Genomic DNA, 13,981 nt, shown 5'->3' on the forward strand with positions numbered 1-13,981 from the left:
CTTGACAATAACCAACGGGATGAACGAGTACACTATCAAGGGCAGGAGTCTTAGCTGTGTTGAAGAGCAGAAGGATCTTGGGGTCCGGGTCCACAGGACTCTTAAATCGGCCTCGCAGGTGGAGGATGTGGTCAAGAAGGCGTATGGTGTACTGGCCTTCATTAATCGAGGGATTGAGTTTAGGAATCGGGAGGTAATGCTGCAACTTTATAAGACCCTTGTCAGGCCTCATCTGGAATACTGTGCGCAGTTCTGGTCGCCTCACTATAGGAAAGACGTAGAAGCTATTGAAAGGGTACAGAGGAGATTTACAAGGATGTTGCCTGGACTGGGAGGCATGCCTTATGAAGTTAGGTTGAGGGAGCTGGGACTCTTCTCCCTGGAGAGACGAAGGTTGAGAGGCGACCTGATAGAAGTTTATAAAATGTTGAGAGGAATAGATAGGGTGGATTCTCAGAGGCTATTTCCCCGGGTTGAAATGGTCACTACGAGGAGGACACAGATTTAAGGTGCGGGGAGGTAAGTACAGAAGTGATGTTAGGGGTAAGTTTTTCACTGAGGGTGGTGAGTGAATGGAATCGGCTGCCGTCAGTGGTGGTGGAGGCGAACTCGCTGGGGTCTTTTAAAAGACTTCTGGATGAGTATATGGGGTTTAATGGGATTGGGGGTTATAGATAGGTCTATAGATTGGTAGGTGTTGATGTGATCGGCGCAACTCGTGGGCCGAAGGGCCTGTTTGTGCTGTAGTGTTCTATGTTCTATAAGACTCCCTACCTTTCATTATCACTCCAATCCATCAATTAAACTTCAGTGCAAAACCAATACCATAACTGCTTTGTTTTTGGGTTGCAGAATCCCTCTGGTTAACGTAGTTTATAGTTTGGCAATGCAGACCCACCTTAGGTTTCTTTGCCTCTGGCCCTCCTCCATCCATCCACTGCTCATTCTGGTTGTCATCAATTATGCTGTCATCAGGCACCTGCTTTGACAAATTTCTGAGAAAAAAGAAAGCTTTTATAAATCTTTTCAATCTGACATTAGGGATAGTGTCCCAAGCAGTCAATGGGTGGAATTGTAGTTCTTAGGGGGGTGTTTGGGACAGTGGTGAGTGAGGGGGAATCTGTTACGTCAAGTCAGCCTCCAAGAACAGATCTATCCTGATGGAATTCCTGCGCCTTGTGGAGGACAAGCAACTGAGGCCCAGGGAATAAAACCCTCTAGGCTGCGGGAAATGATGTTTTGATGGGTAACACGGAGTTAAAACATGCCAGGCAACTAAGGCAAGTGCGTGGAAATGACAGATCATCAAAGAACTCAAACCACATCCTACAGTCACAACCTAGCAGAATTAGGCAACCTGTGAGATCTCATCAAGATTTGACAGCAAGGATAACAGAAAACTATTATTGTGAAACATCACTAAATCTAATCTGGTTCAATCAGCAATGTTTCACGAAACAACATCTATTCAGGTGTGAGCATGGTCAGGAGCACCAGAAGTTCATCAGCAACTCAGCACATCAGGAATATCAGCCTAGAACACTACAGCATGTCACAGGCACAATAGATCATTCAACTTCCTCGAGACTATTCCACCATTCAACATGGTCACAGCTGGTCAGTACCTCAGCTCCATTTAGTGTTTCTGTTCCACATCCCTTGAACACCCTCACCAAACAGAAGTCTATCTCAATGAAAAGTCCAATTAGCCAAGCATTCATAACCCTTATGTAGAGGTTGGGGACAAGGCACGGGGGTGGAAAAAGAGTTCCAGATTTCCACTGCCCTTTGAGTGAATTAACACATCCTGACTTTACTCCTAAGTGTGGTCTATGTCTATTCAAAATTATGTCCCCCTGTCTTCACATCAATCCCACTGAATCTCAATCATTTTAAACACCTGTTTTGTAAATGATCATAATTTCCATAAATTTGCAATTATCAGGAATTCACCCTGGCTTTCATCTAATTCAGACAGTTAAAGTAGATATCAGTAAACATCAACTATGGCTCAGTCAGTAACATTTGAGTCAGAAGGTCATGGGTTCAAGTCTCATTCCAGAGATTAGTGTCAGAGGTGCCATCTTTCAGATGAGGCCCTCTGGCACCATGTAAAATATCCATGACACTATTAAGAACAACAACAGGGGAGTACCACCTAGTGTTCAGTCCAATATTTATCCCTCAATCAATATCAAAAACAGATAATCTGGTCATTATCACTTTGCTGTTTGTGGTAGTTTGTTGAACATAAATTGGCTGCTGAGCTTTGAAATGATAACATTTCTAAAATATTTCACTGGCTGTAAAGCACTGAGGCACCTGGAAGTCATGAAAAGCACTACATGCAGGACTTACTTTATTTCAATCTTTGTTGTTCTGCTCCAGCACTCTCCTTTCATGGTCCCAGTTTCTAAAATGTTTTTACATTGTCCCTCAAGGAGGAATTTAACTGGCTACACCTAAGCAGCTGTTCTAAAGCGTCAATGGGCTTGAAGGCATTAGACATTGCTTTTTATGTATTTAGGGTCATTCAATATTCAATATTACATTTTGCCTTTGTTTAAAACAGCAAACCTTATACAATGTGTGTGTAAAAATGTGCTGATGTGAGAAGCTGTGGGTTTTGACAGAACCCTCACTGTTCTGCCAAATTGAGTTCCATGTTATTCAAGCCTGGGAAATATTCCTTTCAATTGTTTCATGGAACAAAAATGTCAAATCAACTTCTTAACCTCAGGCTGTGGAATGATTTGGCCTCAGGGTTCCCAGGTTGTTAATATCACACCTACGTTATTCCCACTGCATCCCGCATGAGAGGCTTTCAAGTTTTCCAATGCCATACTTTCTCATTAATACCAATTGTTGTACATAGAAATTCTCTTTGTTCAGTGCAACATTAATACCCATACACTAACATTCACCACTAGGATCGATCATTACATTCATACCTATACACAGACTCTCACTGAATAATATCCATCATTTCCATATACTCCAACACTGAGCACTTTAATAATACATCATTAACACCTACTTCATTCCCACTGCATCCTGCCCCACTGGCTCTCGACGCTTACGATTGTCACTCTTCTTGAGGATGAAACCCTCTGGGAACCACAGTGGGCCGAGCTTGCGCTTGCGTTTAGCCGCTACGACTCCCAGGATCAGAATAAGAATGATGATCCCTACAGCAACCATTAATAGGTACAGGAGGCTCTGCTGTGTCGGGTAAGTTGGACCACCAGGTTCACCTATAGAGAAAACAACCATCACCTTTGATTTTCTGACATTTCACTACAATTTGGCATCAAAAGCAAATGTTGAATGTTCAGAAAAGATAGTAGGACTAGGGGGCACAGCCTCAAGATAAAGGGGGGGGGGGGGCGGTTTAGAACGGAGTTGAGGAGGAACTTCTTCACTCAAAGGGTGGTGAATCTCTGGAATTCTCTGCCCGTTGAAGTGGTGGAGGCTACCTCGCTAAATATTTTTAAGACGCGGGTTGATGGGTTTTTGATAAGAGAGGGGATTAAGGGTTATGGGGAGAGGGCAGGAATGTGGAACTGAGCCACGACAGATCAGCCATGATCTTATTGAATGGCGGGGCAGGCTCGAAGGGCTAGATGGCCTACTCCTGCTCCTATTTCTTATGTTCTTATGTTATGTTCTATTGAAAAATCATCATCTTATTTTCCACATTTTGCCTACTTGTATTTCAAATCAACCCAACATTAACAATCTTAATTACAAGTGATTTAAAAAGCAAAAGAATATTGCTTTCTACCCACAACACATTTCATCTAATCACATGTTCAGTCACTATTCCTTACCTTTGCCCCATGTTCTTTTTGTGGTCCATGTGTCTTTACAACAAGTTGACAAATGTATACTTACAATCTATTTCTGGAAAATATTTTGGAGGTGGATTTACTGAGGACTAGCAATATTAGCCTTATCCTGCTGAACTCCATCATGTGCAGCCAATGTTAACATTGGCTGTGAACCAGGTGCCATGATTTTCATCTTGCTTGAGTCATCTTTTTGATGACTCTCCTCATTTTAGCTACTTTTGCAATCAGGCAACAATTAACTCTTGAAAATCCACCTCAGTCAACCTCATTAGCAGCAAAAAAAAATCAGTTACTCGTTTCACATTTTTTTCCGACAAGATGTACAAACAACATTGCGTCCAATTAGAATGCGGACGCCACTTAAATGCATCATATCCCATAATCTACATCCCTAAAAAGAGGATCAAGTTTTATTTTTGGACATCTCTGACCAACCTGTTTCTTGAGCGTGCTCTCACCTTGTCAACCTGCCCGCAGCCTTTGACATGAGTGATGTGCTATCCTCCTCCAACACCTTCACCATTGTCCACCTGGGGGAGACTGTATGTATCTGGTTCCATTCTTATCTATCCAGTTGTGGCCAGACATTCAACTGTAATGGTTTCCCCTTCCACTCCTGCTCCAAGTATCTGTCTTTTGTATCCTCCTCTTTTTCTTCAACATGCCTCCCTTTGACGACATCTCAAAATACAGCACCATGTTCCACACATACTCTTGACATTATGCAGCTCTACCACCATTATCTCTCTCAACCAGTCCACTGTCTGTAAATTGTCAGAATGCTTGTCCAACATCGAGTATTGACAAGAATTTCCTCTAACTAAATCATCAGCCATCAATTCCATCCATTCTCCTGGCAACAAAATTGTTTGCAACCTAGGTGTCACATCTGACCCCAAGGTGAGCTTCCAATTACATGCTCACACCATCACCAAGACCACTTATTTCCATCTCTAATGTCATCCAACTCTGCTCCTGTCTCAACTCATCCAAATCTCTTATCTATCTGCTTATTTCTGGACTTAACTATGCCAACATATTTCTCACTAACCTCCCATATACAGCCCTCTGTAAACCTGAGGTCATCCAGAAGTCAACTGCCTATGTCCTAACTCATACCAATTCCTGTTCATCCATCATCTCTGTGCTTGCTGACCTATAAAGCTAGGACACAATGGGAAGATTTTGCAGCATCCATGGTCTATTGATGACAACTGAAATGACACTAATCCTATGTTTTGACTTACAATAGAGATGATCGATGGGGAAATCTGTAATTACCTACAATTATGTTTCCTCTGTTAAGCATGTGCAAACAACTGAAGTACTGCATTGCCCAAGAGATTGACTTGCTTCAAAAAGGCCTGAATGTAAATCATAATGTTTGTACTAAGAAGTTGACAGCTCCATTGTCTCAGTAAAGATTTGATTTACTATTATCACACATTTTAACATAGTGAAAAGTATTGTTTCTTGTGCACTAAACAGGTAAAACATACCGTTCATAGAAAAGGAAACGAGAGAGTGCAGAATGTAGTGTTACAGTCATAGCTAGGGTGTAGAGAAAGATCAACGTAATGCAAGGTAGGTCCATTCAAAAGTCTGACGGCAGCAAGGAAGAAGCTGTTCTTGAGTCACTTGGTAAGCGTACTCAGACTTTTGTATCCTTTTCCCGATGGAAGAGGGTGGAAGAGAATGTCTGGGATGTGTGTGGTCCTTAATTAAGCTGGCTGCTTTGCTGAAGCAGCAGGAAGTATAGGCAGAGTCAGTGGGTGGGAGGCTGGTTTGCTAATGGATTGGGTTACATTCATGACCTTTTGTAGTTCCTTGCGGGCAGTGCAGGAGCCATACAACCAGAATTGGGGTGGTAATTATAGGACGGATGTCAGAGGTAGGTTCTTTACTCAGAGGGCAGTAAGGTCATGGAATGCCCTGCCTGCAGCTGTTGTGGACTCGCCAACTTTAAGGGCATTCAAATGGTCAGTGGATAGGCATATGGATAACACTGGAATAGTTTAGGTTAGAGGGTCATTAGATTGGTTCCACTGGTCGGCGCAACATCGAGGGCCGAAGGGCCTGTACTGCGCTGTAATGTTCTATGTTCTAGAAAGAATGCTTTCTATAGTGCATCTGAAAAAGTTGGAGAGAGTCGTAATTGACATGCCAAATTTCCTTAGTCTTCTGAGAAAGTAGAGGCATTGGTGGGCTTTCTTAACTAGTCATGGTTCCAGTGTAGTATTTGTTTTACTCTCTTGATCCACACTGTGGTTTTGCAAACTGAAGTGAGAGCGAAGGGAGGAGAGCTTATTCAGTTTACCTCAAAACCCAGAAAACCTCTGAAAATAAACTTCTAAATTGGTTCATGTCCACATCACCTCACCCCGTCTGGCACACACCACACTCTGCTGCTCTGCCACCTAATACAAAAACATTATTGAGGTGCACATCTCAAAAGAACACCCACAGATACTGTTGGGGAGCATTTTTTTTTTTAAGTGCTAAAACACAACTGTAGCTTATTCTTATTTCCATTTCAATAAGCATTCCTGCAATTGGCAAAGCATTTCTGGAACAGCTGAAGCCTCCACACTCCCTCAAGGGTTTTCGGTTGAAGGTGGTAAACTTGCCTGAATTGGGAGTTGACTGCACTTACTTTTAACAAACTTGATTGGGTAGGGCAGGTTGCCCTTGCTGGACTGGGCAGCAATGAAGGCAGCTGCAGTGTCCGTTGACGGGAAACAATCCTCGGACGTTTGCAAACACTGACGGTTGTCAATCTCCAAATAGACTTCAGAACTGAGAGAGAGTAACAAAACGTTATAAGTGCCAAGGTGAGCCATAGAACTATAACAAGTTTACGAACATTAACTAATTTGTGTCTGTAGCAGCTCTTTGCAGCATTCTACACGCGAACTGCCTCATGTTTAAAAAATAATTCTCCCAACCACTGTGACCTTAAATTAATGACTCCTCACTGTAACCAGCCAGAAAAGTGATTTGCCTGATTCACCAATAAAATCCTGCATAATTAAAGAACTTAAAATCACCTGTCTACCTCCACATCAGTGGAAAGAGGCTTGTATAACTCTCGACCCTTCCCCTGACCACTGTTTCACAACCCAATTATCATCTCGATGAATCTCAATCCAAAACATGTCATTATCCTCGAACTATATAAAGCATAACCATAACATGTCCCTATTTACAAACTCAGAAATGTTAATGACCATTCTTGGGAATTTACCTAGTTGTCATTGCATTTTTCTCACCATTACATAGTTTAGCTTCTGAACGTCTGCCCCATCCACTTCAGTCATCATGTCATATCCCAAAATGCCCATTAAACTGCATTTGCCCAATCTGCTGATGCACATATTTGTTTCCAGTATTTTACAGTCCTCTTTATCAAACTCCTCATTGTAATTTGTCAGCAAATTTTAAGCAGTGTGTCTCTCTGCCTAAGACTATTCAGAGCACAAGAGGAGTCAGCGTTGAGCTGAGGGACCCACCACTTCCTATCATCTCCAATACTGGCAATAGCTGTTAGTCAACCATGCTGTCATATTCCTCTCTCTGCGATATGCCTGAATTTCTGTAACAATATTTCTGATAGATACCCTCAACAATGCCTTCTGAAAACTTTTAAATTAATTTACAGAATGGGGGCAATGCTGGGTAGGCCAACATTTATTGCCCGTCCTTACTTGCAGTTCAGTAGGTGGTGAACTGCCTTCTCGAACCTCTGCAGTTCCCAAGGTGTAGGCTGTTACAGTGCTGTTAGGGAGCTGAGGACCCTCCCCTTAACATTTTTCCCTTTCATTCTAGGATTAGGCAACTCACTGCACAGTGGACCCCTCCCTTAAAAAAAAGGCCTTATGTGGAGCACTGACACAGGAATCCTTACCCTATAACAACCTTTTGCCCAAGCTCTCTCACAATCCGAATAAACCTCTTCATTCTGGAGCCATGGCCATAGTAAGGGATGATCATCGGTTCCCCTTCTGCGTTCTTCTTGAATCTCAGGACAGTGTGCAGGAGGGCTCCCAGTTTTCGAAGGAAGTTTACAGCATCCTTGAGCAGTTCCTCTGGAGGCAGGAGCACTATCAGCACCAGTGTCCCCTTGGCCAGTCGCTCAGGGATGTCATTCTCACAATCTAGGCCATCCCAACCACATTGCTCAGTGTTACAACCCTGGTCACAGTGTCCGTCTTGGTAGTGGTCAGCACAGTACTTCTCATAAAGTGGACTGTGGGAATCAAAAAGGTCAAGTTAGAGAGTAACAAGCAATTCTGTCCTTCCTCAACAGATGCTGCCAGACATGCTGAGATTTTCCAGCATTTTCTGTTTTTGCTTCAGATTCCAGCATCTGCAGTAATTCGCTTTTAGTTCCAAAAGTCAATCTTGTCCATTTCCAGCCTTATGACGATATTATATGCTGATCTCTATGACAAACATGACAGCTACAGTTGTTGTTCTGCGTACCAGCCATAGCATGCTTAAATGCCATTACAAAACAACTAAGCCATGGCTCAATGAGTAGCCTTCACAATATCCAAAGCAAAAAAAGCATCATGGGTTCAAGTCCCAAAGAGACTTGACAACAAAATCTGCAATGCAGTGCTGAGGGTGTGCTGCACTGCCAGAAGTGCCTCTTTCAGATGACAGCTTAAAACGAGGGCTCCCTCAGGTTGACGTAAAAGGTCCCATGGGACTATTTTGAAAAAAAAGAGACTTCTCCCAGTCAACATTTATCCCTCAATGGACATCATTAAATTAAGTTATTAGGTGGTTCTTGCATTGCTCTTTATGGAAGTTTGGTCTGCTCAAATTAGCTGCTGCACTTCTTATTGTGACTGCACTTCCAATGGGACATCTGCATTTAAGGGGAAGCTTAGTCTGTAGTTGCAGAAGGGAAGGGAAGCTGACAGGGTGAAAATTAAATTGAGAGGTCAGAAGTTTGTGTGGGGCATCGATATACAAGGCTGAATGGCCACCTCCTATATTGCAAGCTCCATTCACCGGCTGCAGTGTTTTGGGATGTTCAGAGGAAATTAAAGGCATCATTTAACAGCGAATCCTTTTTTTTTCACCCTAACCATTTTAACCCAACTTCAGACAGCTACCCAGAGAGAAGAGCTCCAAACCCGGTACAGATTTTGAACGTACTGGCAGGATTTCTGAGTGAATCGACAGTCGAAATTGTCGAACAGGCACTCGGGCGTGTTGCAGGCTTGGTCACACTGGTTGTTGTTGAAGTAGTTCCAGCATTGCAGGCTCTCTGAGCAGTTCTCCCAAGGTTTCAGGGTGAGCGAGCAGTCACCACCATCCCACTCACACTCATGGTTGTTGCACATTTGGTCACAGATCTGGTCCCCAGCCCTCGTCTTACACACGGGCAAATGGCAGCTCTTCCTCTCTATTTCAGTACAAGTAGGCCCCTGGTATGGAGCAGGGCACTGACATCTGAAGAATGGTGGCGTAGACTTTGGGAGGCAGGTCCCACCATTCTGGCACTGCCTGGCAGGGCAAATGGGTATCTGGCACTCTGAGCCTCTGAATCCTTTCAAACAATTGCACTTGGGGCCCATGGGGCTCATGGAGCAAATCCCACCGTTCTGGCACAATACCTGTCCACAGGTGTGGTTGGTGTATTCGCAACTCGCTCCCATTACGCCCTGCAGAATAAAAGACATTTGGCATTAACCCTCCTTTAAATTGAGTATTTAGAAAGGAAAAAAGTAAAGTGAGCATGATCCTCCGGAGAGTCGTCGTCTGGGGAACTAATATTGAAAAAAAAGAGGAAATTGTAGGTGGTTTAGACTAGATTGGCAGGGGGATGGGGACCGGAGGCCAAATTCAGAGAAGAGAACAGGAGATGGAAAATTAGTGAGTGACTCAGAAAGATGGAAGCAGTGCAGGCGAAAAAGGGGGACAGCACAGAAATATGGCAGCTGTTAAGAAAGATATATATGTAAATACAAGGAGTATAGTAAACAAAGCTGACGAACTGAGATAGACAGACATGGCAGCATAATATCATCACTATAACGGAAACTTGAGGGGCAGAAATGGCAGCTCAACATTCCTGGATAAGAGTTTTCAGGCAAAGTAGGGAGGGGGATAAAAAGGGTGGGGGTGTAACATTATTACTTAAGGAATCAAAAGTGAAACGTCAAATGATGCCATATGGGTTGAACTCAGAAATAAAAAAGGGCAGCTACACTGCTACAACTATACTCTAAAACGGAGGAAGGGTATTAGAGGAGAAAAAAGATAACTGAATGAAAAAAACTAGAGTACAGTGATCATTGGGAACTATTGGAATACGAACAGTATGAAGGACACAAAATTCTTGAACTGCATTCAAGAGAACATTTTTTAGTCAGCACGTAACAAGCCCAACAAGAGGGGACACAATTCTAAATTTAGTGTGAGGAAATTAAGCAGGGCAGGGATGAAGTAACAATTAGATCCATTTCAGACATACTGACCACACTATAGTTAAGTTTAACATTATGGAGAAGGATAAAGGTAGAACAGGAATAAAAGTTCTAAACTGGGGAAGACAAATTTTACAAAGCTGAAGGGTGAGCTGGCAAGAATGGACTGTTATTAGTATTAGAAGGAAAAACTGTGTCCAAACAGTGGAAGGCAATCACAGGCAAAATTCTATAAGCACAGTATAGACACGTCCCCACAAAAAGAATGTCACCACAAATTACAGAGCCCCCTGGTTATCCAAAAACATACAGGCTGACATAAAGCCGGAAACGAAAGGTTATGACAGTCACAAGACTTCATTCTGTAGGCAGCCAAGAGGAGTAGAAAGAATACAGGGTGAAATAAAAATGAAAGTTAGGAAAGAGGATTAAAAAAAAACATTGGCAGGTAAAATCAAAGAAAATCCCAAGATTTTTACCAATAAATTAAGAGCAAGAGAATAACTAAGGAAAAGATAGGGCCTATTAGAAATGTATGTGATAACCTGTGGATTTTATGCTGCCGATGTGGATAAAGTTCACAATAAATACTTTGTCTTCCCTATGGAGGGGGATGATTCAGATGCTCTTGTTAAAGTGGAGAAATGAGAGAGGAAGTAGAGGAGAGACTGGCATCCTTGAAGGTGGATAAATCAGCTGGGCGAGTTGGATTGTATCCCAGGATGCTGAAGGCAGGCTGGGAAGAAATTGCAAATGTTCCGGGGATCATTTTCTCATCCTCACTAATCACAAGTGAGGTACCAAAGGATTGGAGATCTGTGAATGTTTTATCATTATTTAAAAAGGCTGTCAGGGTTTGGGCCAGGAAACTATAGGCTGGTCAATCTGACTTCACCAGTGGGCAAATTATTAGTAACTTTGAGAGACAGGATAAACTCACTTAGAAAGACACAGATTGATCAGGGATAGTCAGCATGGTTTTGTTAGGGGAAGGTTGAAACTTACTAACTTAATAGAATTTTTTGAGGAACTAACAAGGAAGATTGATGAAGGTAGTGCAGTGGATGTGTCTATGTGGATTTGAATAAGGAATGTGACAAGGTCCCACATAGCAGACTGGTCAGAAGAATGAGATCTCATGGGGAACAGGGGACATGGCAAGTTAGATCCAAAATTGGTTTAGTGACCAGAAACAAAGAGTAATGGTCGATGGATGTTTTTGTAAATGGAACAGTTTCTAGTGATGTTCCACAAGGCTCAGTATTGGGGCCCTTGCTGCTTGTTTTATACGTTAATGATTTAGACTTAAATATGGGCAGCATGATAGAGAAATTTGCAGATGACAAAAATTGGCCGTGTAGTTGATAGTGAAGAGGATAGCTGTCAACTCCAGAATGATATAAATGGTTTGGTCGAGTGGGCAGGGAAATGGCAAATGGCAAGTTCAATCCAGAAAAGCGTAAGGCAATACATTTTGGAAGGGCAAACAAAGCTAACGAATACTCAATAAACGGAAAGATATGAGGGGGATACAGGAAGTGAGGGGAGTGCATTTCCACAGGTACTTGAAGGTAGTAGGACAGGTGAACAAGAAAGCAGATGGAATGCTTCCTTTTATTAGCGAGGTATCGAATACAAAAATAGGGATGTAGCGTCGGAACTGCATAAAAACACTGGTTATATCAAAGATCACGCTTTGTGTACAGTTCTAGTCATCACATTCTTGGGAGGACATAATTGCTCTGGAGATAGCGCAGAGGAGATTTACAAGAATGCTGCTAGGACTTGATAATTGCAGCTATGGAGGACAGATTGGATAGGCTGGGATTATTTTCCTGAGAACAGATGCAGCTAAGGAGTGACCTAATTGAGGTGCACAAAATTATGAGGGGCCTAGACAGAGTAGACAGGGGACCCCTCGTTAAGGGGTCAATTCCAGGGGACATGGATTTAAGGTGATTGGCAGTAGGATTAGAGGGGACATGAGGAAAATCTTTTCCAACCCAGAATGTGGTGGGCATCTGGAATTCACTACCCGAGTTAGTGGTCAAGTCCAAAATGCTCAACTCATTTGAAAGGTACCTGGATCTGCATCTAAAGTGTTGTAATCTGCAAGGTTATGGAGCAGGTGCTGGAAAATGGGGTTAAGATGAGCAGCTAGTTTCCTTGTTCTTTTTTCTGGCTGGCTCAGACACACTGGGCTGAATGGCCTCTTTCTGCTTTGTAACCTAGGGTTTTATGAATGAAACAGAAATTTTGCATCTGTCTTCACTGTAGAGGATATAACTACTTTTCCATAAATAATTGAGAATCAGGTGGTGAAAAGGAGGAAGGAATTTAAAACAATTATAATAGAGAAAGGTCCTGAGAAAATTATCAGAACGAAAAGTTGAACAGGCTCCCAGGTCCTGAAGGACATGATCTTAGGGGCTTAAAAGAAGTGACTGCTGAGATTACAGATGCATCATTTTTAATTTTCCAAAATTTCCGAGATTCTGAAAGGTCTCATCAGATTGGAAAATAGTTAATGTGATTCCTCTGTTCAACGGAAGGGGAAGACAGAAAGCAGAAAACTACAGGCCAGTTACCTTTACATGCAAGTAAAACACAATCAGGCAGAATCAACATGGTTTTGGAAAGGAAAGTCACATTTGACTAACGTATTAGAGGGTGCAGTTTTGATCTCCTTATTTAAGGAAGGATATAAATGTGTCAGAGACAGTTCTGAGCAGGTTCACTTGACTGGTACCTGCGATGGTTGTTGGGGGGTGGGGCGGTGGGTAGTTGTCATAGATTTACACAGCATACAGCACAGAAAAGGCCCTTTGGCCTATTGGGTCTGCACTGACAACTACCACGAGACGTGCACTAATCCCATTTTCCTGCATTTGGTCCATATCCTTGAATGCTATGATATTTCAAGTGCTCATCCAAATTTTTTTTTGAATGGTTGTAAGGTTTCCAACCTCCGTTATCTTCCCAGGCAGTGCATTCCAGATTCCCATCACCCTCTGACTGAAAAAGGTTTTTTTCAAATCCCCTCTGAATACCCCCGCCCCTTACACTAAAATTATACCCTCTCATGATTGACCCCTCAACCAAGAGAACAGCTACTCCTTACTCATCCTGTCCATATCTCCAATAATCTTATACACTTCAATCATTTAATCCAAGCCTATCAAGTCTTTCCTTACTGCTCAAATCTCCATCCTAGGCAATATCCTGGTGAACCTCATCTGTACCTCGAGTGCAATCATTACTTGGTCAGGGTTTATCTACGAGGAAAGGTTGGACAGGCAGCGCTTGTATCCTTTGGTTTAGAAAAATGAGACACAATATTATTTAAATATACAAAATCCTGAGGGCACTTGACAGGGTAGATGCTGACAGGATGTTTCCCTTTGTGGGAGAGAATAGAATAAAAGATCGCAAATCAAAAATAGCCGGTGAAGGTCAGTTGCATTCATGGGACACAGACAGAGGGAAATTACCCAGATGAAAAGCTCTCATTTGACATGGAAGGATGAAGGAAGAGCTTGGTTCTAGCCAATAAGAGGTAAGGTTGGCATTTTTGCCTTGAAACAGTTTAGACAAGGGGAAACAGAAACCTGAGCTTTTTGACTCTTGAAAAGCTAGTAACCAAAATAAAACCTAGCAGTGCCAGAGAAGATGAGGTTTATAGCAAACCAA

At 42.5% G+C, this 13,981-nt stretch overlaps 1 protein-coding gene across 1 annotated transcript in view; it reads right to left on the reverse strand.

Moving 5' to 3' along the window:
- LOC145347959 (neurogenic locus notch homolog protein 1-like) overlaps positions 1–13,981 on the reverse strand; it is a 158,424-nt gene that overhangs the window by 17,079 nt on the left and 127,364 nt on the right. The window contains exons 25-29 of the mRNA XM_080195979.1: positions 9,018–9,526; positions 7,756–8,097; positions 6,505–6,647; positions 3,038–3,254; positions 899–995 (exon numbers count right to left, since the gene is read on the reverse strand). Of these exons, the coding sequence (XP_080052105.1) occupies positions 899–995; positions 3,038–3,254; positions 6,505–6,647; positions 7,756–8,097; positions 9,018–9,526 (1,308 nt within the window). The remainder of the gene's footprint in view (positions 1–898; positions 996–3,037; positions 3,255–6,504; positions 6,648–7,755; positions 8,098–9,017; positions 9,527–13,981) is intronic.

This window comes from Carcharhinus amblyrhynchos, chromosome 9 (assembly GCF_965287045.1).
Source record: "Carcharhinus amblyrhynchos chromosome 9, sCarAmb.v2.hapA, whole genome shotgun sequence".
In the NCBI taxonomy this organism is placed as follows: domain Eukaryota; kingdom Metazoa; phylum Chordata; class Chondrichthyes; order Carcharhiniformes; family Carcharhinidae; genus Carcharhinus; species Carcharhinus amblyrhynchos.